Source organism: Cavia porcellus, unplaced genomic scaffold (genome assembly GCF_034190915.1).
Source record: "Cavia porcellus strain 051 isolate PalLab524CR breed Dunkin Hartley unplaced genomic scaffold, mCavPor4.1 scaffold_4, whole genome shotgun sequence".
Lineage (NCBI taxonomy): Eukaryota > Metazoa > Chordata > Mammalia > Rodentia > Caviidae > Cavia > Cavia porcellus.
Window position 1 is genome coordinate 57,850,001 of NW_026947487.1, and position 21,886 is coordinate 57,871,886.

The 21,886-nt window shown below is 37.0% G+C and overlaps 1 protein-coding gene across 8 annotated transcripts in view; it reads right to left on the reverse strand.

Moving 5' to 3' along the window:
• The window catches only part of Fto (FTO alpha-ketoglutarate dependent dioxygenase), a 420,563-nt gene that overhangs the window by 286,618 nt on the left and 112,059 nt on the right, over window positions 1-21,886 (reverse strand). For all 8 annotated transcript variants that reach the window (XR_010046924.1, XM_013141485.3, XM_063247098.1 and 5 more), the window contains one exon: window positions 16,905-16,982. Coding sequence is in view for 7 of the 8 variants with exons in the window: in XM_013141485.3 (XP_012996939.1) it covers window positions 16,905-16,982 (78 nt within the window). In the remaining variant the exon portion in view is untranslated. The remainder of the gene's footprint in view (window positions 1-16,904; window positions 16,983-21,886) is intronic.

The following is a 21,886-nucleotide window of genomic DNA, read 5'->3' on the forward strand; positions in this document are numbered from 1 at the left end:
TTTGTTGTCGGTTTTCTTGATCCTGGCCATTCTTTCAGGAGTGAGATGGTATCTCAGTGTGGTTTTAATTTGCATTTCTCTAATGACCAATGATGATGAGCATTTTTTCATGTATTTATTTGCCATTTGCATTTCTTCATCTGAGAATTGCATATTCATCTCAGATGCCCATTTTTGGATTGGATCTTTGAATTTCGGAGGTCTGAGTTTCTTTAATTCTTTATATGTTTTAGACAAGAGGCCCTTGTCTGAGAGAGAGTTCACTAAAATCTTTTCCCAGTTTGTGGGTTTTCTTTTCACTATGCTGGAGATTTCTTTTGACATGCAGAAACTTTTTAATAAGAAGTGGTCCCAGTTATTGATTCTGGGAAGTATTTCCCGTGCGGTTTGAGTCCTGTTCATGAATTCTTTACCTACTCCTATGTCTCCAAGGTTTCTACCTATTTTGTCTTCCAATAGATTTAGTGTTTCTGTTTTAATATTCAGATCTTTGACCCATTTACATTTTAATTTAGTACATGGTGATAGACATGGGTCTAGCTTTAGTTTTCGGCAAATGGAGAGCCAGTTTTTCCAGCACCATTTATTAAAGAGACTGTCGTTCTTCCAGTGAACCTGCTTGGCTCCTTTATCAAAAATAAGGTGGTTGAGTGTGTTCGTAGTTGTGGTTGTATCTTCTAATCTATTCCACTGATCTTCAGCTCTGTTTTGATTCCAATACCATGTTGATTTTACTACTGTTGCTTTGTAGTATAACTTCAAGTCAGGGATTGTGATGCCTCCTGCTTTGTCTTTGCTGCTTAGAATTGCCTTTGCGATTCTAGGTCTCTTCTGGTTCCAGATGAAATTTAGGAGTGATTTCTCTAGATCTATAAGGTATGTTGATGGTATTTCTATTGGGATTGCATTGAATCTGTATAACAGTTTTGGGAGAATGGCCATTTTCACAATGTTTGTTCTTCCTATCCATGAGCAAGGGATGTCTTTCCATTTTCTGAGATGATCTTCAATTTCCTTTTTCAGTGTATTATAATTTTCACTGTATAAGTCTTTCACTTCTTTCGTAAGAGTAATTCCTAAATATTTCATTTTTTTGCTTGCTAATGTGAATAGTCCAGTTTCTCTTATTTCCCTCTCTGTAATTTTGTTGTTCGTGTATAGGAATGCTATTGATTTCTGAGTATTGATTTTGTATCCAGCCACATTACTGAATTTATTTATTGTATCTAAGAGTATTTCAATGGAGTTTAGGGGGCCTTCTATGTAGAGTATCATGTTATCTGCAAACAATGATAATTTAACTTCTTCTTTTCCTATCTTTACCCCTTTTATTTCTCTTTCTTGCCTAATTGCTCTGGCTAGTACTTCCAGTACTATATTAAATAGGAGTGGTGATAAAGGACATCCTTGTCTTGTACCCGATTTTAAAGTAAAGGCTTTCAATTTTTGGCCATTTAGTATGATGCTGGCTGTTGGTTTGTCATAAATGGCCTTTATTATATTGAGGTAAAGACCATTTATTCCAATTTTCTGTAAAGTTCTTATCATGAATAAGTGTTGGACCTTATCGAAGGCTTTTTCTGCATCTATAGAGATGATCATGTGATTCTTATTTTTGGCTTTATTGAGATGGTGGATTACATTTATTGATTTGCGTATGTTGAACCATCCTTGCATTCCTGGGATGAATCCCACCTGGTCATGGTGTATAATCTTCTTGATGATTTGCTGGATCCTATTTGCCAATATTTTATTGAGGATTTTTGCATCTGTGTTCATTAGGGAGATCGGTCTATAGTTCTCTTTTATAGTTGGGTCTTTCTCAGGTTTTGGTACTAGAGTAATATTTGCTTCCAGGAATGACTTAGGAAGGATTGCTTCCCTTTCAATTTCATTGAATAGTTTGAGGAGTGTCGGCATTAGGTCTTCTTTATATTTCTTGTAGAATTCTGCAGTGAATCCATCTGGGCCTGGGCTCTTCTTGGTGGGCAAGGACCCAATTACATTCTCAATTTCATTAGCAGAGATTGGGTTATTCAACAGTTTTATATCCTCTTGATCTAGCTTTGGTACTTCATATGCTTCTAAGAATCTGTCTATTTCTTCTGTGTTATCAAACTTTTGAGAGTAGAGGTTTTCGAAATAGGTGTTGATGATCCTCTGTATTTCTATTGGGTCTGTAGTGATTTCTCCTTTTTCATTTCTTATTGCATGAATTTGAGCTTTTTCTTTCCTTTTTTTAATAAGGTTGGCTAGGGGCTTATCGATTTTATTTATTCTTTCAAAGAACCAACTCTTTGATTCGTTGATTCTTTGGATTGTTTTCTTAGTCTCTATTGCATTGATTTCTGCTCTGATACTTATAATTTCCTCTCTTCTTTTGGCTTTGGGCTTGACTTGCTCTTCTTTTTCTAGCTGTTTGAGGTGTAGCATCAGGTTATTTACTTGTATTCGTTCTGTTTTCCTGATGTGGGAACTCAGTGCAATAAATTTTCCTCTCAGAACGGCTTTCATTGCATCCCACAGATTCCGGTAAGTTGTATCTGCATTTTCATTTTCTTTTAGGTATTGTTTAATTTCTTCTTTAATTTCTTCTGTGACCCACTGATTACTCAAGAGTGTGTTATTTAGTTTCCATGTGTTTGCGGAATTTTTGCAGTATCCTTTGTCATTAATTTCTAATTTCAGAGCGCTATGATCCGATAATATGCAAGGGATGATTTCAACTCTTTTGCATTTGCTTAAATATGTTCTGTGAGCTAATATATGGTCTATTTTAGAAAATGATCCATGTACTGCTGAGAAGAATGTGTATTCTGATGTTGTTGGGTGGAACATTCTGTATATGTCTATCAAACCCATTTGTTCACAGGTGTGATTCAGTTCTGTTATTTCTTTGCTCATTTTCTGTCTGGTTGATCTGTCCCTTGGTGTCAGTGGTGTATTAAGGTCTCCTGTTACAATTGTGTTACTGATAATTTGAGTTTTCATTTCTGTTAATAATTGTTTTATATAACTGGGTGCTCTGGAGTTTGGTGCGTATATATTTAAGATAGTTATCTCTTCCTCTTGGAGTTTTCCCCTTACGAGTATGTAGTGACCTTCTTTGTCCTTTATGGTCATTGTTGGTTTAAAGTTCACGTTGTCTGGAAACAGAATGGCTACTCCTGCCTTTTTTTGGATTCCTGCTGCATGAAGAATTGTTTTCCATCCTTTGACTTTCAGTCTGTGAGTATCTTTCTGGGTTAGATGGGTTTCCTGTAAACAGCATATGGTTGGATTTTGTTTCTTGATCCATTCTGCTAGTCTGTTTCTTTTGATTGGTGCATTGAGACCATTTACATTAATGGTTATTACTGTTAAATGCTGGTTAATTGTAGGAATGTTATCTCTCTGCTGTTGCATCTTTATCTTTCGGTTCTGTTTAATTATTTGCTTTGCTTAGTGGTTTTTTCCTTTGTGTATCTAAACTGTCTTTCAATATTTTTTGCAGGGTTGGTTTGGTGTTCATGAAGTTCTTCAGCTGTTCTTTGTCATGGAAGTATCGTATTGCACCATCTATTTTCAATGATAGTTTTGCAGGATATATCAATCTTGGTTGGAAATCATTTTGCTTTAGGATCTGGAATACTTCACTCCATGCTCTCCTTGACTTTATCGTTTGTGCTGAGAAGTCTGCTGTGATTCTGATAGGTTTTCCTTTATAAGTGATTTGTCTTTTCTCTCTGACAGCTTTTAATAATCTATTCTTGTGTTGGATTTCTGGGATGGTGACTATTATATGTCTGGGTGTAGTTTTATTTTGGTTATGACTGTTTGGAGTTCTATATGCTTCACTGATCCTGATGTCAGTTTCTGATCTCATGCTTGGGAAATTTTCAGCTATTACTTCTCTAAATATCCTCCTGACATCCTTCATGTTGTCTCCCTCTCTTTCATTAATCCCTATCATTCTTATGTTATTCTTCTTTGCATCGTCTTGCAGTTGTTGAATTGTTGTTTCCTGGTTCCTTGTTATTTTCAAAAGATCTTTCCTTTCCTGTTCACTAGCTGCAATCCTGTCTTCAAGGTCTGAAATTCTATCTTCACTTTCATTAAGGCGGTTTTACAACTTTCAGTGGAGTTTTTTATTTCCTGTATATCTCTGTGCATCTGCATTATGTATTCTGTTTGTTTCTTATATTGCTCGTCTAGGGATTCTATCTTTTTGTTTAGTTCCTCCAATTTTTTATCTGTGTTTTCTTTAGATATATTTAGAATCTCTTTCATTTCTTTTATCATTTCTTCTTTTATCTGGGAGATTATTTCGAGTTTGAATTTCTTTAAAGCTTCCTGGAGTTGCTTGTCAATTTCAGTGGCTATTGTGTCCGATATATGAGGTGGATGGGATATATTTTCTTCTATATACATCGCTCCTAGGGTTTCTTGAGATGGGCTGGAGGTTTGAGGTTGTAATTTGGTCTTTCGTTTTGTCATTTTCCTATATTTCTGTGTTTCAAGTGTTACTTGAAAGCTTCCTCAGGATCTGTTGAAAATCCCCTTCTATGTTTGGAGCTACTGGGACTCTGGCGCCGCGCTACTCCAAGCCATTAGGCCTACAGAACCAGTGGCCCTCCTCTGCCTGCTCAGAACTCCGCAGTTCCAGACAAGCTGGGCCTCAGGGACACTGTGCGCCCACCTGCCCCTTGGAAGCTCCACAGTTCTTCAATCGCAGCCATGTTAGGGTACTCACCACAGGCCGCAGTGCTTCAGGAACCTGTGGACCCTCCCTGGTTGCAGAGATATCCACAGTCCTCCAGACACGCAGAGAGGCCAGTGAGGGCACCCCAGATCTGCCCAGCTCCTCCTCTGCAGACCTGTGGCCAGGCGCGGCAGCTAAACAGGCTGGGCTAGGCTGGTAGTGTGGGCCAGCCCACCTATTGGGAGCTCAGCAGGTCTCCAAATGAAGCCGGGAATGGGGAGGCTGATGTGGAAGCCTTAAACCCACCTCTCTCCTTCACTGCACCTGGAAGCCTGAGGGAACTCCAGCAGTCTGGGCGCAGAAATCCAGAGTCCTCCAGACACGCAGAGAGGCCAGTGAGGGCACCCCAGATCTGCCCAGCTCCTCCTCTGCAGACCTGTGGCCAGGCGCCTATATATATAATTTTCAAGTTTTCCAAAGTAAGTGTAAGCAGAAAAACCAAGAAAAGAATTACACTCTAAAATTTTTGATCTTCATGACACTTCCTATATTTAAACAGGAAATTCTTTTTGATGCTCCTAAATTAACAAAAATTCTTTAGAGAATTGTAACTATTTCAATCTGATATTGCTCTTGGGAATTCTATCACAATGAAAACAGTAATTTGCTAAATTTGTCACTATTGCAAAGAAAATGAAGAGAAAAAGTTTCCAATCTAAATGCCTTCTTTCATTATTTATAGTGATGAAAATTAGTGCTGGACATAAAAGTGCTGTGTGACATTTTTATTCTTTAAAGAGAATAAGAAGTAACTTTGAAGAAGAATTAGACATTAAGTAACTTAGTATTATTTCATTCTTCCACAAAAATAAGTTCACTTTCCAGTTTAGACAGGTACATGCATAATGTCAGATATCACACAATAATTTGGAACAGCTGTTGGCAGATTTTCAAATATCTCGAGTTTTTATTTTTTATTTAATCACATTAACATTTTCCAGAGAGCGTGCAGTCATGAAATTATATTAATAGTTGTCTAGTCATACGCTATATTTCTTGAGCTCTACAAATGATTCTATGACAGAAAGGATGATTATATAGTTTAATAAATAATTAGAAAAGTATGTTAGATATAAAGTGTTAACATGGCAAGCCCCTATCAAATGCTGGAAGATGTGTAATGCTAGGCTCTCTGGAGATTAAGCTTAATTTTCTTTCAGCTATTTTAAACCATTATACAAAAACCATTTCCCATTCATGTAGGGCAGACTTTTGAAAGACATTCATCATATAAGAGAAGTCAGACAGGATGCTAAAGGAGTAACATACTCATTTAAATGAAGCCCAGTGGAACTCCACCTCAGGTAAAGTGAAATAAAATTTACAATCTCTAAGCAACTTGGAAGTGCCCTTCACTTAAAAGCATTATAATACTCTGATTTCAGTGGAGCATGCTTCTAATCTGTCTGTTTTAACACTTTACATTTTGCACTCTTGTAAAACCAATGTGTGTATAATTAGTCATAATATTTTCTACTTTTTTATATTGTAAAATGATTGCAGTTTCACAGTAACCCCAAGACTAAAAGGCTAACCACTTACTTGGCATAACCTCTACCTGCCAGATAATAAGTAGCCCAGAAGAGACATACTTCTCAAGTCCCTGCTTGAGCTAGCTGCGGCAACCATGCTCCAGAAACAACTCCTCTGCTTCAAGGTGACAAAAAGATGTTTGCTCATTCATTCACTCACTAGTATGAGTATATGGTTATGAGGATAATTTAGAAAGGAATATATGGAAAATATTCATTTATTTAATATATATCTATCAAGAACATACTATTTGCAAAGAACTAAGTGCCAGGAATACAGCAAATGTCTATCTACTCTCTGAGAGCTCATATTCTGGTAAGAAGAGCTTCACATAAACAAGTCAGTAAAATACATAGTATTTTAGATGGTAATAAATGTTCTGAAGAAAAAAAAAATAACCGAAGAATTAAAATAGGAATTGCCAGGGTGAGTACTGTATTGCATTTTACACGGGGTGCTCCAGGAAGGCCTCTGATAATGCAATATGGGTCAGAGGAATGTAAGGAGGAGGATACATGCCCTGTAGGACTAGGGAGGGGAGGGAGAGTTCCAGGCAGAGGGAAGATTCAGGGCAAAGGCCATGGAGTAGGAATGTGTTTGGCTTATTCTTCCAAGAGTAAGAGTGCCAGAGGGGAAGAGTACAGTGGGAGAGCAGCAGGAGCAAGGAGAGGTGGGAATGGAGAGGAAGGAAGCTGTCAGGACCAGAGCACACAGAGCTTTTTAGGGGGATGCACAGGCCTAGGCTTTAGGCTTTTACTCGGCATAAGGCTGGAAGCTATTTGTAGAAGGGATGGGAGCAAGGAGGTGTTTACAAGCTATATTTTAAAGGATCACTTTAGATGTTTCGTTAAAATAGACTAGGTAGAGGGAAGAAGTTAGGCGATTGCAACAGAGATCATCATAGTTTGAGCCACAGCAGAAGCAGAAGAGGCAATAAGAAGTGGTCAGATTTTTAATATATATACATACATTTTTAATACAAATACATTTATTAGAAAAAAAGAAAATTATGTAATATTCTCATATCTTTCCTTAAGAAATTAGAAATAAAACACAGAATAAAACCAAAAACAAATAGAAGAAAATAATAAAGATCAGGAAACATAATCCCTTATCAAAATGCCAACATCATTTTTCATAAAATTAACATTTTGATTCTTACATTTCTATAGAAATACAAAAGACTCAGAATAGTCCAAACAACTTTGACAAAGGAACAAAATTAGAGCTCCAACCCACTCCAATCCTTCAACTTACCACAAAGTTACACCAATCATGACAAAACAGCATTGATAACAAGATGGACAAACCACTAAGGCTTTGAAAGTTGTCAGATTTTTAAAATTTTTCAGAACAAGTGAGAGTTCCTGGTACATTTTCAGAATGTGTAGTATTTAAGTAATGCCCTTAGATTGAGCAGACGCAGAGGGGAAAAAAAAGCAGAGAAGGATGATAGCAGGCACAAAGGTATGCAGGGCTACAGGGACGAGGAGTCAAAATGGGAAGATGACACCCTCCAATAAGAGGGGAAGGTGGGATGCCGTGCAAGGTAATGTAGGCAGACATCAGGCAACAGAAGTATCCGGGATCATACAGTCAATGGCTTATAGGACAGATACGCTGGGGAGTCGAGACTCAAAGACAAGAGCCTAAGCAAAATTTATAAAGCAAAGAGGAGTGTTTCATGTATATTTCCCAGAGCAGAATTTTGATGACATTCAGAGGGCATAAGAAACACCAATCAGGAAAATTAAAGCTAAATAGAAGAAAAATGTGGGCCTGAACTACGATGGTGCCTGCGAGACTGGGAAAGAAACAATTTAAGAGATTCTGAAGAGGTAAAACTGCCACAACCCAATGACAGACAGGGGGTACAAGCACTGGACAGATTAATAAGGTTTATAATCTGAAGAATGGGATAAGAGGAAATCACTAGAGAGAATGAGAGGAAGCTATCAGGTGACACGGATTCTTACTACAACATAAGTCACATCCTGTGATACTTGTGCTCTCAGCCCTCTCCTGTCTCCTCATCTCACTTGGGAAAAACAGGCACCAAGTTCCAGTATCACCAGACGTTTGGCTACCTGGTCCCAGACCTCTAGATACCAAGGATGTCAGCCACAGGGGCTTTTCATTTCAAATGTAATTCTGAAGCTTTGCTATTCAAGAACTGCTGTGGTTTGGGTTTAGTTATCTCTCCCAGGCCTCCTGCGGTCACAGGGCTTTTTCAGAGGTGGCTGAACCTAAATGTGTGATGCTGGGATTAAGAATATGTGATCAGTAAATCAGTCTGCTAACTGGTTTTGTACAGTTCTAGCTAGATTAAGGGACTGAGTGTCACACCCACCCCAGGGAGGGCGCCCTGCATATGAGAGACAGACAGATCTTGCTCCCTTCCTTACTGCTTTCATGTCTTCCACCCCATAAACTGTTGCCCAGCTGACATGTGCCACATGCTCAATCCTGGTCCTGATACTTCCTGCTTGAATTCCTTGCACAGAATTTTGAAGTTCTCTATACCGGTTTGCTCATCTCTAGTAACACCTGCCTTGGAGGGCTATGGTAATCTTTAAATAAACTAATTCACTTAGAACAGTTCCAGAAAACATAGCAGGTAGCAAGTACACGGTGAATTTTTTAAAAATGGGAATTGCTAAGCAGAGCTGTTTTCTCTAGGTAGAGGACAGCACATTCATATTGTAGCCACCAGCTCCTCCTCTGAGAAGTCAGTCCTCCTCTCCTGTGCTCCTTTGAAGGACAGAGTTCTCCATTTTCTGCATCAACAGCTTCTTGCTATTGTTCTCTTTTTCCTTTCCCTTCCTCTAGGATCTTATCAAAAGAAACTGCAAAACTTCCCTGCAGGTACTCTGAATGGGGGCATGGCATAGTACATGGGGAAGGATCCGGTACAATAGAAAGTACACAGGACTTTAGAATCAAAAAACCTTGTTAATATTTGCTGTCCTGGTGATAGCCATTCTTTCTAGAACAAAACGGTATCTCAGTACTGTTTCAATTTGCATTTCTCTCATGATTGGCAATGTTAAACATTTTTTTGTTATTTACTGACAATTCATACTTGTTCTGAAAACTGTCTATTCATTTCAGTGACCCCATTGTATAACTGAGCTTTTGTTTGTTTTGTTGTTTGTTTTTTGTTTGTTTTACTTTTTTATTTAAATAAGGAGAGTTCTCTTGTATGGGAAGAGCTAGTACAATCACGTATTTGAAAAGAAAAACAAGTACTGAACTGGACGGAAGGAAGAGTGCGCATCCAGCACACCTAGGTGAATCTATGATTCTGTTTGCCATCTAAGGTAGAATTTCCCCAAACACATATAAACAAGCTGCACAGTGCACCTTTAGCCATCGTCTGCCCTTTCAAATATCTGGTCTACATGAAAAGATAAAGACAGGACAGACCAAAATGAAATAAAAAAGAAATAATAAAGAACCTGCTCCAAAACAAAACCCCCTAAATCCTTTTTACTACACAAGGCATAAGGTGAAAAGCTGACAGTAAAGGATCCCTTTTAAACAGTGGAAGAAAGCCCTCCCCACGGAGCCTTGACAGAAAGTTCCACTCTGAGGCTTCCCAAAAGTTCAAGACAGGGTGCTGCTGCCGTCTCAGAGGCTATGAGCCAGTGTGGAGGACACTGAGGAGCAGGTCTTCCGTGCCTTGATGGTCACTGGCCAGACACGCATCGGTCCTCATGGAGAACACAGCTGGGGGAATGGTCTGGCTCCAGCACGAAGCCACCCTTGTCCAGATGACCTACCTGTCAATGTCACCTGTCTCATTTTCAGAGCAGGTTTTTTGGAAATCTGCATTTCCTTTTCATCATAGAACATGATAAAGCACACACATGCCATGCCAGTATCCTTGATTATCACAGGCCATTTCCAACAGACTTTCCAGTGCACGCTTACTCTGCATGAAGCAAAAAGGGACAAGACACGTTGACTAGGGGTGTCTAATTATTTTTTTAGTTTATTATATATTCTAGATATTAGTTCTCTGTCCAAGGCACAGCTGACAAAGAATTTTTTGCCATTCTGTAGGCTGCCCCTCCACTCTGCTGTTTCTTACTTTGCTGTGCAGAAGGGTTTTTTTGTTTATTTGTTTAAGTTGAGATGAGGCTATTTGATTCTTGAAAACACTTCTTGTTCAGCTGGGGTTCTGTTCAGAAAGTCCTTTCCTACATCTCTGTCTCACCTATTTTATCTTCCAGCAGATTAATTGTATTCTAACATTTAGATCTTTCATTCCTGCATTTGATTTTAGCTTAGTGTCTGATTAGAGATATGGGGCTGCCAGTGGTGGTGAACCAAAAGATTCACCATCACTGATTAATTTATTTCTGTGTGTGTGGATAGCCAGTTTTCCAAGCTCCATTTATTTATTTATTTATTTATTTTTGTCTTTTTCGTTTTTATCGGTACCAGGGATCGAACTCACGACTGCCTGCTTATAAGGCAGGGACTTATGCCGCTCAGCTAAATCCCCAGCCCCCCCAAGCTCCATTTATTAAATAAGGCTATCTTTTCTCCAAAGTATGTTTTTGGACCATTTATCGCCGATCAGACAGCCTGCCTGGGGCAGTTTCTATGCCCTCTGTTCTGTTACATTTATTCACATATCTGTTTTTGTGCCAATACCATGCTGTTTCTATCAGTATAGCTTTGTAATATAACTTCAAGTCCAGGACTGGGATGCCTCCCACTATGTTCTTTTTGCCTAGCATTGCTACTTGTACTCTGGGTCTCTTGTGGCTCCATATAAACTTTAGGATTTTTTCCTCAGTTCTCTTGAAGAATGCTTTTAACGTTTTAATTGAGGTTACATTAAATCTGCATTTCGTTAACACTGGAAGGGTGGCTATTTTAACTGTATTGGTTCAGCCTATCAAGAAACAGGGAATGTCTTTCATTTTCTGATGTCTTCTATTTCCTTTTTCAATGTAGTATAGTTTTCATTGTAGAGGTCTTTGTTCCCTAACATAGCTAACCTCACTTAGGCTACTTACTAAGTACTTCATTTTTTGGTGCTACTTTAAATGTCTTTTTTTCCCTAGTTTTCTACTCACTGGGTTCATTATTACTACAGACAAGCTACTCATTTTGTGTTCTCCTACACTACGGTGGGCTCCTGAAATTTATGAGGGTTATGTTCCTAAAGAACCTGAGAATTGTGAAAAAACACAAATTTCAGATATGATAAAAAAAAATCTAGAAAAGTATCTTTTTTTTATAGTTTAAACCCTACTTATGCCATGTCTTCCACAGTTATATAATTTAATTTAATAGAATTCTGTCTACAATACTGTAATAATTTAATTAAAATATTGTTCATTAGTTCAGAGTTCCCCTAGAATGTCTTCCTATTCCCCCTCCCCCAAAGTGTCTCAAACTACTTTTTGCACTTAGGTTCATTGCCAGAAGCCCCAGAAGGTTCAAGGTATTTTGGGAGCATTTTAGAATCTTAGGGCTTTAAGAAGAACAAAACCAAAAACATTTGAGATAGCTACACATAGTATAGCAGCCTGTCTTAATGCAGGAATGGTAGTACATCCACCAGAAATGGGTTACAGGGCAGCAGCCAATCAGCAGCAAGGAGAACTGAACAACCCTGTAGGATTGGCTACCTGAAAACCTCTCACAAAAAAACAAACAAACAAAAAACGTACACACACACACATACACACACACACACACACACACACACACACACACACACAATTGCAGAGGATATTCAGTTTCAAGACATTGTGGAGGTTTCCTGTAAGGAAAAATCCATGAAAGACTGAGGACACAAATGCTAAACTATGACTTTGTGGGGGTATGGTATACTGTTTATTTTTCACACATCTATATAATTTCTCTATTTTCTTTTGCCATTGATTTCTACTTTCATTATGCTATAATTTGGTAATATGCACACTTAGTTTTAATTCTCTTGCGTTTACTTAAGCTTACTTTAAATAGGTAGTCTATTTCGGAGAAAATTCTGTATGTTGCTGAAAAGAATGTGTACATATAACTGCTGTTTGGTGGACACTGTGGATACCTAGTATTAAGTCTATTTGCTCAAAGATTTTATTCAATGCTGATATTTCTTTGTTGATTTTGTCCAGTTGATCTGTGGCAATGGAATATTGAAGTCACCCATTATGATTGTGTTAATTTTTATCTGGTCTTTTATGTCCAGTAGTAGTCATTCAATGAAGTTGAGTACATCACTGTGCAGTTCATATATGTTAGTAATTATTATTTCTTCCTGTTAAGACTGTTCACTTGATAAATAAATACTGTAGTGATTGTCTTTGCCTCTATGATCAGTTGTGGCTTAAAGTCCACTTTGAATACAGAATAGCAATATCTGCTTTTTTGGGTTCTTACTGCATACAATATTGTTTTGCACTCTTTGGTTCTTGGTCTTTGAGTTTCTTTTTGGAGTACATGTTTCTTGTATACAGCATATCACAGAACTTTATTTCTTGATCCATTTTGTTCTTCTATTCTTTGATTGGAGAATTGAGCCCATTCACATTGAAGGTTATTACTGAGGCGACTGACCTATTCTTGTCATTAGCTTACTTTCCTATTATTGATTTCCTATCTTTCCTTCCTACTTAGCTGTTCACTCTGGCATATTCATTCTATTAAACCTTTTGTCATTGTTAGCTTCTTTCGTCTCTTTCTAAGAAGAGATCCTTCAGAATTTTTAGAGTTCTGATTTGGTGATCATGAATTTCTTTAAGTGGCCTTCATCATAAAAAATTTTATTTCTCCATCCACTTTTAAAGTTTTTCAGGATATATACCCTGGATTGGAAATTATTTTCTTTTGGAGATTGAAACATTTCACTCCAAGCTCTCAGTGTCTTGAAGGCTTGTGTTGAGAAATCTGCCATAATTCTAATGGGTGTATTTTTATAAGTGATTCACTATTTTTCTCGAATCATTTATAAGATTCTGCTCTTGTGCTGTCTTCGGGAATTTTGAGTATGATTTGCTGTGGAGAAGTTCTTTTCTGATGGTGGCTACTCAGGGTTCTATGTATCTCACATATCTGTATATTTAATTTGGTCTCCATTATTTGGAAAGTTTTCTGTTGTTAGTTAGGTAAGCAGGTGCTCTATGCCACCTGAAACATCCTCTGATTTTTCAGTACTTCCAATTAATCTCAGATTAGTCTTCTTTGCATTACATAGGAGCTGATGAATCTATTTTTCACAGTCTCTTGTTTTCATGGTTTCTCTCATTAATTGGTCACTGCCAACAGTCTTGTCTTTCCATTCTGATACTCTGTGCCCACATTGGTCACTTCTGATGCCCATATGTTTGATAGAACTTTTATTCTCCTGAATTTCTATTTGGAGCCTTTTTAAAGACTCTTTAACAGTTTACTATGGTGGTCATTCATGTTTTGCACTGCTTTTTTTATTTTAGTGTCTTCTGAAGATTCACTGATCATTTTATGTGACTCAATAGCTCATCACCTATATCTTCTGTGAACTAGTCAAATGCCTTATTGATCTGTTTTGATTATTTCCCCCTTGATATTTCAAATACTTTGGGTATGTGGTTTTTCCTTTCCTCTTCTTCAGTGTCCCATGGATCAGTTTTGGGAGATATTTTGTTCACTTGTCTTCTCATGTTTCTATTTTTGTTTGTTTGTTTATTTGTTTTTGTGTTGAGACTTGTGAGTTAGCTGTAGTGCAAAATTTTGTTCCTAGTATTCAAACCTCTACAGTTAATGCCTACTTTTCAGTGGTGTCTTCTGATCATAGTTAATTATATGCCTTTGCCTTTTTCCCAGGATCCAACCATCTCCATTTACTTGGGATAAGAGGCTGTGGCATATTTGGTCCAGTACCTAGTCCTCTACGAATGGGCCACAACTGTTAACGACCCCAATGTAATCCAGATACTAGCCTCTCAGGAAAACTAATTAACAGCAACAGCTATGTCACCTTTACTATAGCAATAAAATCAGCATCAATTATAATGTCAAAGTCAAATTAAGTATTGATGAATACTAAGAACCCATAATGTTCCACCGGTGACCATAGAAAAGAGATGTATAATTATATTATGAACTCTAAAACAAACCAAACATTGATCTACAGTCAATAGATACTAAGTCAATAGATACCAACAGAACAATATGCAATAGCAATAGTGTAAAGTTAACTACCTATCTAGAGATTAATAAAGTTTAGTAGATATACTAGTAAAGGTCAAGAAGGTGGGGAACTGCAGAATGAAAAAAAATTGAGAAATTAATCAATGAAATATGAAGAGGAGAGAAAAAAGAGATATAAGGGTTCTACTAAGGATAGAAGGAAAGTAGTGTTCTCTACTACTAGAGAAAGTGGCAGGAGAGAACAAACAAGAAAAAGAAAAAAGAAATTCCAGCAAAAACAGGAAATAAAATGAAGATAAGAAGGAAGAAGAAAACCTGAAAGGGGAAAAGATAAAGGGACAGAAACTAAAAGTGCCCCCCCAAAAAGAGGAAAACTCCAACCCCCCAAAAATCTAAAGGAGGAAATATAAAAAGTAATTTTAAAAATAGTCAGATGAAAAAAAGGTTAAATCAAAGGGGGGAAAAAAAATCCCTGTATGAGTAGCTTCTTTCCAAGATCTGTAGTTCTTTGGATAAAGCCAGTCACAGTTTTCTCCATCTAGTTTTAGGACCTATAGGTTTTTGACGTATCCTCCCTAAACCAGAGGTGCCTCTCTGTCCATTCTCCCTAGCTGTAGTTATCCAAGCCAAAGTATGTCCTTTGCTGCTGTAGGCCCACAAGAAATGAATCAGCCCTCTGGTCTCTGCTGGATGGAGACCATGTGGTAGGGGTGCAGGTGCTGTTGCACTTAACATTAATCAATGGTCACTGAATCTGGGTTGTTTTCTTCTCTCCCTAGGCATTATCCTTGTCCAGGATGACTGGTTAGTCCTTGGTTGGGGAGGGGAGCTACTTACCTAGAGTGGTTGAGAGGACATCTAGATACGACCCATATCACCAGATATCATGAGTTGAGTGGCTTTCCTCTGCCGTGATGTTCCTGCCTTAGTGCCAATCAACCATAAACTGAAACCTCTGAAACTGAGCTACAATAAACCTTTCGTCCTTTATGTTGCAGGTGTCATACATTTTATTGCAACAATGGAAAGCTGACCAATACAAAGTGTAACAACAGGAGTACAATTTTCTGGGCCATCAAGGTGTATAGGATGCTTTCTACAGGACAGGATATGTGGGCTCTTATTAACGAAAGCACAGAAGCTCAGCAAGGAAGGACACTGTCAGAGAATGTAGCAGGAAGGCCCCAAGTATTTAACTACATAGCTTCTTTGAGGTAGTGCAAAAATTAAATGTGGACAGAAAGGTAGAGAAGCAGGGGACATGAGGCTGGAAATATAAGAGTTAAGCTATGCACATCCATTGTGGATGTGAACCAAGGGCCTGACACACTCAGTTATGTTCTGATCAGAAAATACAGTGACTTCCAAGTCAGACAGGGGCAAAGAGGACAACTAGAGTGATAGTGATCCACAAGGGGACAGAAGAGTAAAAAGTGAAAATCTAATGTGAATACAGACAAGAGACAGTGTCTTAGAAATGACAATAAACTAGAAATTAAGAAACCTGGGTTCTACATAGGTAAATTCCTTTCCTACCTTCCTTCCTTCTTTCTTCAAGGGCTGCGATATATAAGCAGGTGCTACAGATGTGATCTGGTCTATTCCTCTATGTTAAGAACATTTATTCTAATAGGAAGAAACAGGTGAATATTTATTATTTTTGCTGGCTCAGCATACCTACCAATTTTTAATTCACTAGCTTCTTCCAAGACCCCAGAAGCTAAAGATCACACACCCAGTGAGCCATCTGAATGCTTCCATGATATTATGTAAGTATCTACTCAAGATGAAAGCACACATAAAAAAATTCAACTCAAGAAACTGAAAGAAAAAAAAATAGTGATCAGGTGACAGTTTTTGAGAGGATGGATGGATTTAGCTATATACTCCTAGATTTCTAAGTGAGGCCTCACTTTTTTTTGCACCACAATGAATTTGAGCTGCATTGCTGTCACTTGTAATGGAAGAATGCTGATGAAATAGACACAGAATCATATAATTGCTATATAATGTGATAAGCAGTAGTTATTTATAAACTATAAGTAACACAGAGGAGAGTACAAGTTAATTCAACTTGTAGGTAAAGTAGGTGGGGAAATTTTTCACTAGGGAAGCAAAGTTTACCTGAACTCTTAAAAGAATTAGCCACCCAACACCACCCAACAACAGGACAAGAGGAGAAAGTTTATTCCATGCATAAAAAAATTTTTAAAAACCTAAGCAGAAACAAGGATGCAGGAAAGATGATGCAATGTTTGAAGGGGAAAAAATAGTGCAGTGTGTGAAAGCACTAATAAGTTCACAGAGAAAGCAGACTGTATAGGAATTTGTACACTGGTAAGTGACCAGCGGTCTCTGAGCGATGAGCTTAGACCTTCTCGCTTCTCATTTAAATTTACTCAACCAGTAGATTTTCAGGTAAAAGAAGGAAAATCAGAACATATCATTACAAAATGACAAAAATATTAAAATGTCTTACCTGCTGATAGAATTCATCATCTTTGGGAGTCAGATAAGGAAGACACGTATCTTCAAGTTCCTCAAGAAGCCTCAGTTTCTGTTTAAGGATAATAAAAATAATATATGTGACTGAATATAAAATGACCCAAAATACAAGATAGTATCTTACTTTTCCAATGACAGAATCCTAAAATATATGCCAAAGTTGAATGTATAAACTTTTAGAGATACAAATTGTTTAAATGCCAATTATGAAATGCATTAATTGAATTGCATAGATTTTAAGTTACACAAAGTATTAAGCATTAATTTTTATTCTCATTCCCATTTCATAAGACAATATGACACATTCTTCACATTTCCACTGGGGTCACTTTTTGAGTCACCCAATACGGTTTTCCAGAACAAATCATCCTATCTGCACAATCTGGCTCTGATGTGGCACTTCACATCCCTTCTACGATACTACCACTGGAAATACCAACTAAGCTCACAATATCTACTTCCATAACCTCAGGATATCTGGAATATTGATTCACCCTATAAACATTGATTTTATCATGCCCACTTGTAGTATTGCTTTTTTAAAGTGAACTTTCACCTCCATAAGAATTTCTAAATCTGTATTAAGCCTCTTTGCTTCTCTTGCTTTCAAGTTTAAGAAGCACACTTGTTAAACGATCATAGCTAGTACTGTCTGAGACTCTTTTCAAACGATATATTCCTCAAATAATGCTTTCCTGTTCAAACAAACTGAGAGCACATCATAGTATAAGGTAGCTTAAAGGAATCAAGTACATATAAGGTCACTCTCTTCTTCTGAGGGATTTATATTTGAGCATATATGGAGTACCTGTGTGTGTGTGTGATATATGTGTGTAGATACAGACAAATGTGAATAGATATAGACATACTAGTTACTTGTAAGAAAAAAATGGCAGAAACAATTGCTTTTCAAATGAAACTATAAAAAATGCATTATCAAGGCTATGCTTGCCAGTAAGGTATCATTCTATGGATGACGAGGCTGCGCACCCTGCTCTGTACAAGTGCAGCCCTACGTGATGGGAATATGGCTTGGTAAACCCTAAATACACCTTAGTCTCACACTCCCATAGCCACTGTCTACACAGCAAACAACCTAAGTACACAACCTGACAGGACCAGAGTCCTGTCCTCTTTCACCACGAACCCACAATAATCAGAGTAGTCCAGAACAAGTCATTTTGGTTCTGTAAAATTCCAATTCTTTCTGGACCTTTTTAATCATAATCCAAAGTGAATAAAGAGAAACATAGAGACTCTGTAAATAGTTGATCTATATGAAACAAAACAATAAGTTCTACTCTTAAACATAACTCTAGCCTATTTATTTAATTAAAGTCTTCTGTTTTAACGGTAGATATTTTCTCATTTATAGTGGTAAAAGTAACTGGGCAATTAAAACTGAAGAGTTCTCCCTTACTAATGTAGCACAAACCACTCTGGATAATTAATTGGTTAATTGGTTTATCTGCTCTCAATATTAACCCTTTTTGGCAACATAAAAAGAACCAAAGGTATTTCCATGTATACATTATACTTACACATTTATGCGTACCACTGCTTATTTAATCCAAAACTACACTTTGATTTTTTATTTTGAGCTCGGAAAAGCCTGTATTTCCCTATGTACCTTTTACTAGTTCTTAGAAACTTTTATAAACATTAAATGCTAGAATATTTATAAATGTCACCAAAGAAATGTAAGCCTTGAATAATTCAAAACTCTATTTATAAATACCACCTTAAAATCTCTTCATGACAGTCCATCAATAAAGCTAATTTGTATAAAAGAAGAAGTATAAGGGTACAGATCCCCAAAAGAAATTATATTTTCCATCTAAATCAGATTAAACACCAGTAGATATATCCCATAAGTCAATGGAGGCTGAACTCTACATGTAATTAATGTTTCAGCTAAATTATTGTGAAATAACCACTTTTCAGTGCAAATGAGGTTCAGAGCACCAGACAAGTATAAAACATTGTAACTAAGAAGTATATCAAAGGGCTGGGGATTTAGCTCAGCAGCATAAGCGCCTGCCTTGTGAACAGGCAGTCGTGAGTCCGATCCCCGGTACCGATAAAAAGGAAAAAGACAAAAAAAAGAAGTATATCAAAAGAAAAAATTCTTCAAGAACACTTTCACTGTCAAGCAAGAATACAAATAGCTTTCTTCCACTAGGAATCTTAATGCTATGATTATATCTACATGACAAGGGATAACAGGGGTCAGGAAACCACTCCAGACCACATGGATGAAATCTGCTCTGCTCATCATTTACTAATTTACCATTTAACTGACAATATCAATTACAAATAACAATATTTCTGAACTTAGAAATCTGTGCCATGTTCACACGATGAAATCAATCAGAAATCAATGTTAACTTACAATGGTAATTCATGGACATCAAAATTTTAAATTATGATTGCTTTATAGAATTAAAAATTGCTTTAAAAAAGCAAAGTCAATGTAAGAGTAGAAACAGGTCCTCTCATACTTGGCTATCGAAATTATAAAACAGAACAGCATCTATGAAGGTAACTCACAATTCCTTTCAAAATGCAAATGCTTTTACCTTTGACCCAGAATCATGCTTCTAAGGATTTATCCTACAGACATACTTGTAGAATTGTTCACATGAATGTACAAGGCTACTCTTCATGTCATTATTTGTAGAATAAAGCTTAAAAATATTAAAAACCACTGAGTTGAACACTTTAAAAGGGTGAATTTTGTGGTATATAAATCATCTCAATAAAGCACTAAGATTAAAAACAATGAACTGTTCATCCACAGAGGACAGTAAAATAAACTAAGGTACATACACACTGTGAAATACAGTGCAACAGTAAACAAGAAGAAAACAAAAACCACGCTATTCACGAAATAAAGAGCTCTCCAGATAAGATACAATATCTGCTTGCTGTATGCACATAAAAAAATGTGGGCTATGTGACAAACTATTACAGTGCATCTGTTAAAATTAGAGGCAGGAAATTATTAGAAAGGGATAGAAAGGCAATCTCTTCAAAATAATCTATTTCAATTTTCAAGCAACATAAACACATTGGCTATTCAACATATTACCTTAGACTAATTCAGACATATTATCTATTAATTCTTAACATGGAATTCAATACAAAAATGAAGACATTATGACTTTTTTTACTTTAAAAAGTATATACTTTCATCCACATACAATAAAGTCTTTATTTAGGAAACTACTGTAGACTAACACACTCCAGAGTGAAGAAAGGAGAAGGCAGCTCTGACAATTCCTTTGTGTCAAATGCCAACTGGCAAGTAAACACACACAGCATTAAAATGCACTCTGAGCTGTAGGTGGAAGGGCTCACACTTGATTGTCAGATCTGGCTAACTGCTGCTCCTCGGCCTGATATACAGATAAATCCACACAGCTGGGCCCTGCAGCGCACGGCTCTGCCCACACACTTCTTTTCTGCCACACACGTGTCAAATACATCAAGCTGCTCACAAATGCCACACAAAAAACCTCAGAGAGTGCAAAGCCTTAGCTCTCCCGCCTGGCAGGAGGGGGATATGGAGACCTTTCCAAGCAAAGTACTGTCCATTCATCTCCACAGCTCTAGCCAACAAATGGGACATAAGACCTTACATGAAGCATGCTGCTACTCAAAACCATAAAGGTTTGAAGTCAGAAGCTGGAAACTTTACTCCAGACCTAAACCTCTGCTTTCAACGTGCAAAGACCTAAATCACTGCTTTCAATGTGAAAAGAAGTGTACCTAAGCTTTCATATCTTGCCAAACAAGATTATGATTTCAGAGTCTCACAGTAATTATATTAAAATGTTAACTGGATTATGACTCATAATTCCAGGGTGTAGCTCATCTACAACTGAAGTGTAATTCTGTCTCACTCCTGGTTTTTTGGCCTCATTATACCTTGCTGCTAACAACTCTTAGTCTTTCTTCATTTTTCATTCTCCACATAATGGTTTTTAAATGCATCATACTTTGTGAGGTTCAACAGAAATTTAATTTTGTTATTTGAGTCTTTTCAAAATAGAATCACAAAGACAAGTACAAGTTCATTGTGAACAGAAAAATGCAATTTTGTGAAAGTTTCAAGCACATGGTAAGACTGACGTAGCCCTTAAACATGGTGTAACTAGGTAAGGAAGACACCTCCAAATTTATACTAACGAGATCAGTAAGAAGTAGCTAAGCCTAAGCAAATACAGATAAATATTATATCTTATTACATTATATTATAAAAAACATGTATTTCAAATTTTAAAAATTTTCAAGTATCTCAACCATTTCAATAAGCTTAGCATTTCCTGTCCTATTCTCCATAAAAATATGGTATAATCAAACAGAATTTGAAGGCAAGAGTGAACAGCTGAGTCCAGACTACAATTCCTAAGTGTCCTGCCAAACCTAACTCAATGTCTCTCAACATCAGTTTTCTAATCTTAAAAATAATGTTTTGTAAGATTTTTGTGAAGAAATAAAATTAATCATATGTATTAGTGTACCTGAACTATGCAAATATTAGGCAAATGCATTCAAAGTGAGGGTTCTGCATAACAAAGCAAACTCTAAGGAAACAAACTCAAGAATTTACATGCCAATTTTTGCCAGTTCAGTTACAAGACTGGTGTTAGTTTCCTATCTATGAGCTGCAAAGGAAGTAACAAATATAAAGATCTGGTGCTCGCTTCGGTAGTACATATGTTAAAATACAAAGTTCAGTCAGTCTCTGGGTGCATAAAAAGCCCCCGAACATCTGCCACTACTAATTCATGACCATAAATAGTTTAAATTGCTAGTTATAAATTATCTACAAAGGAATTTATGTGAAACCCATACAATTATATTTTAAGTCACAGGTCAATATTACTTGACAAATCAAGATTCTCTTAGAAGTTTAGATAATGTGTATATCACATAATACATATATAGCTT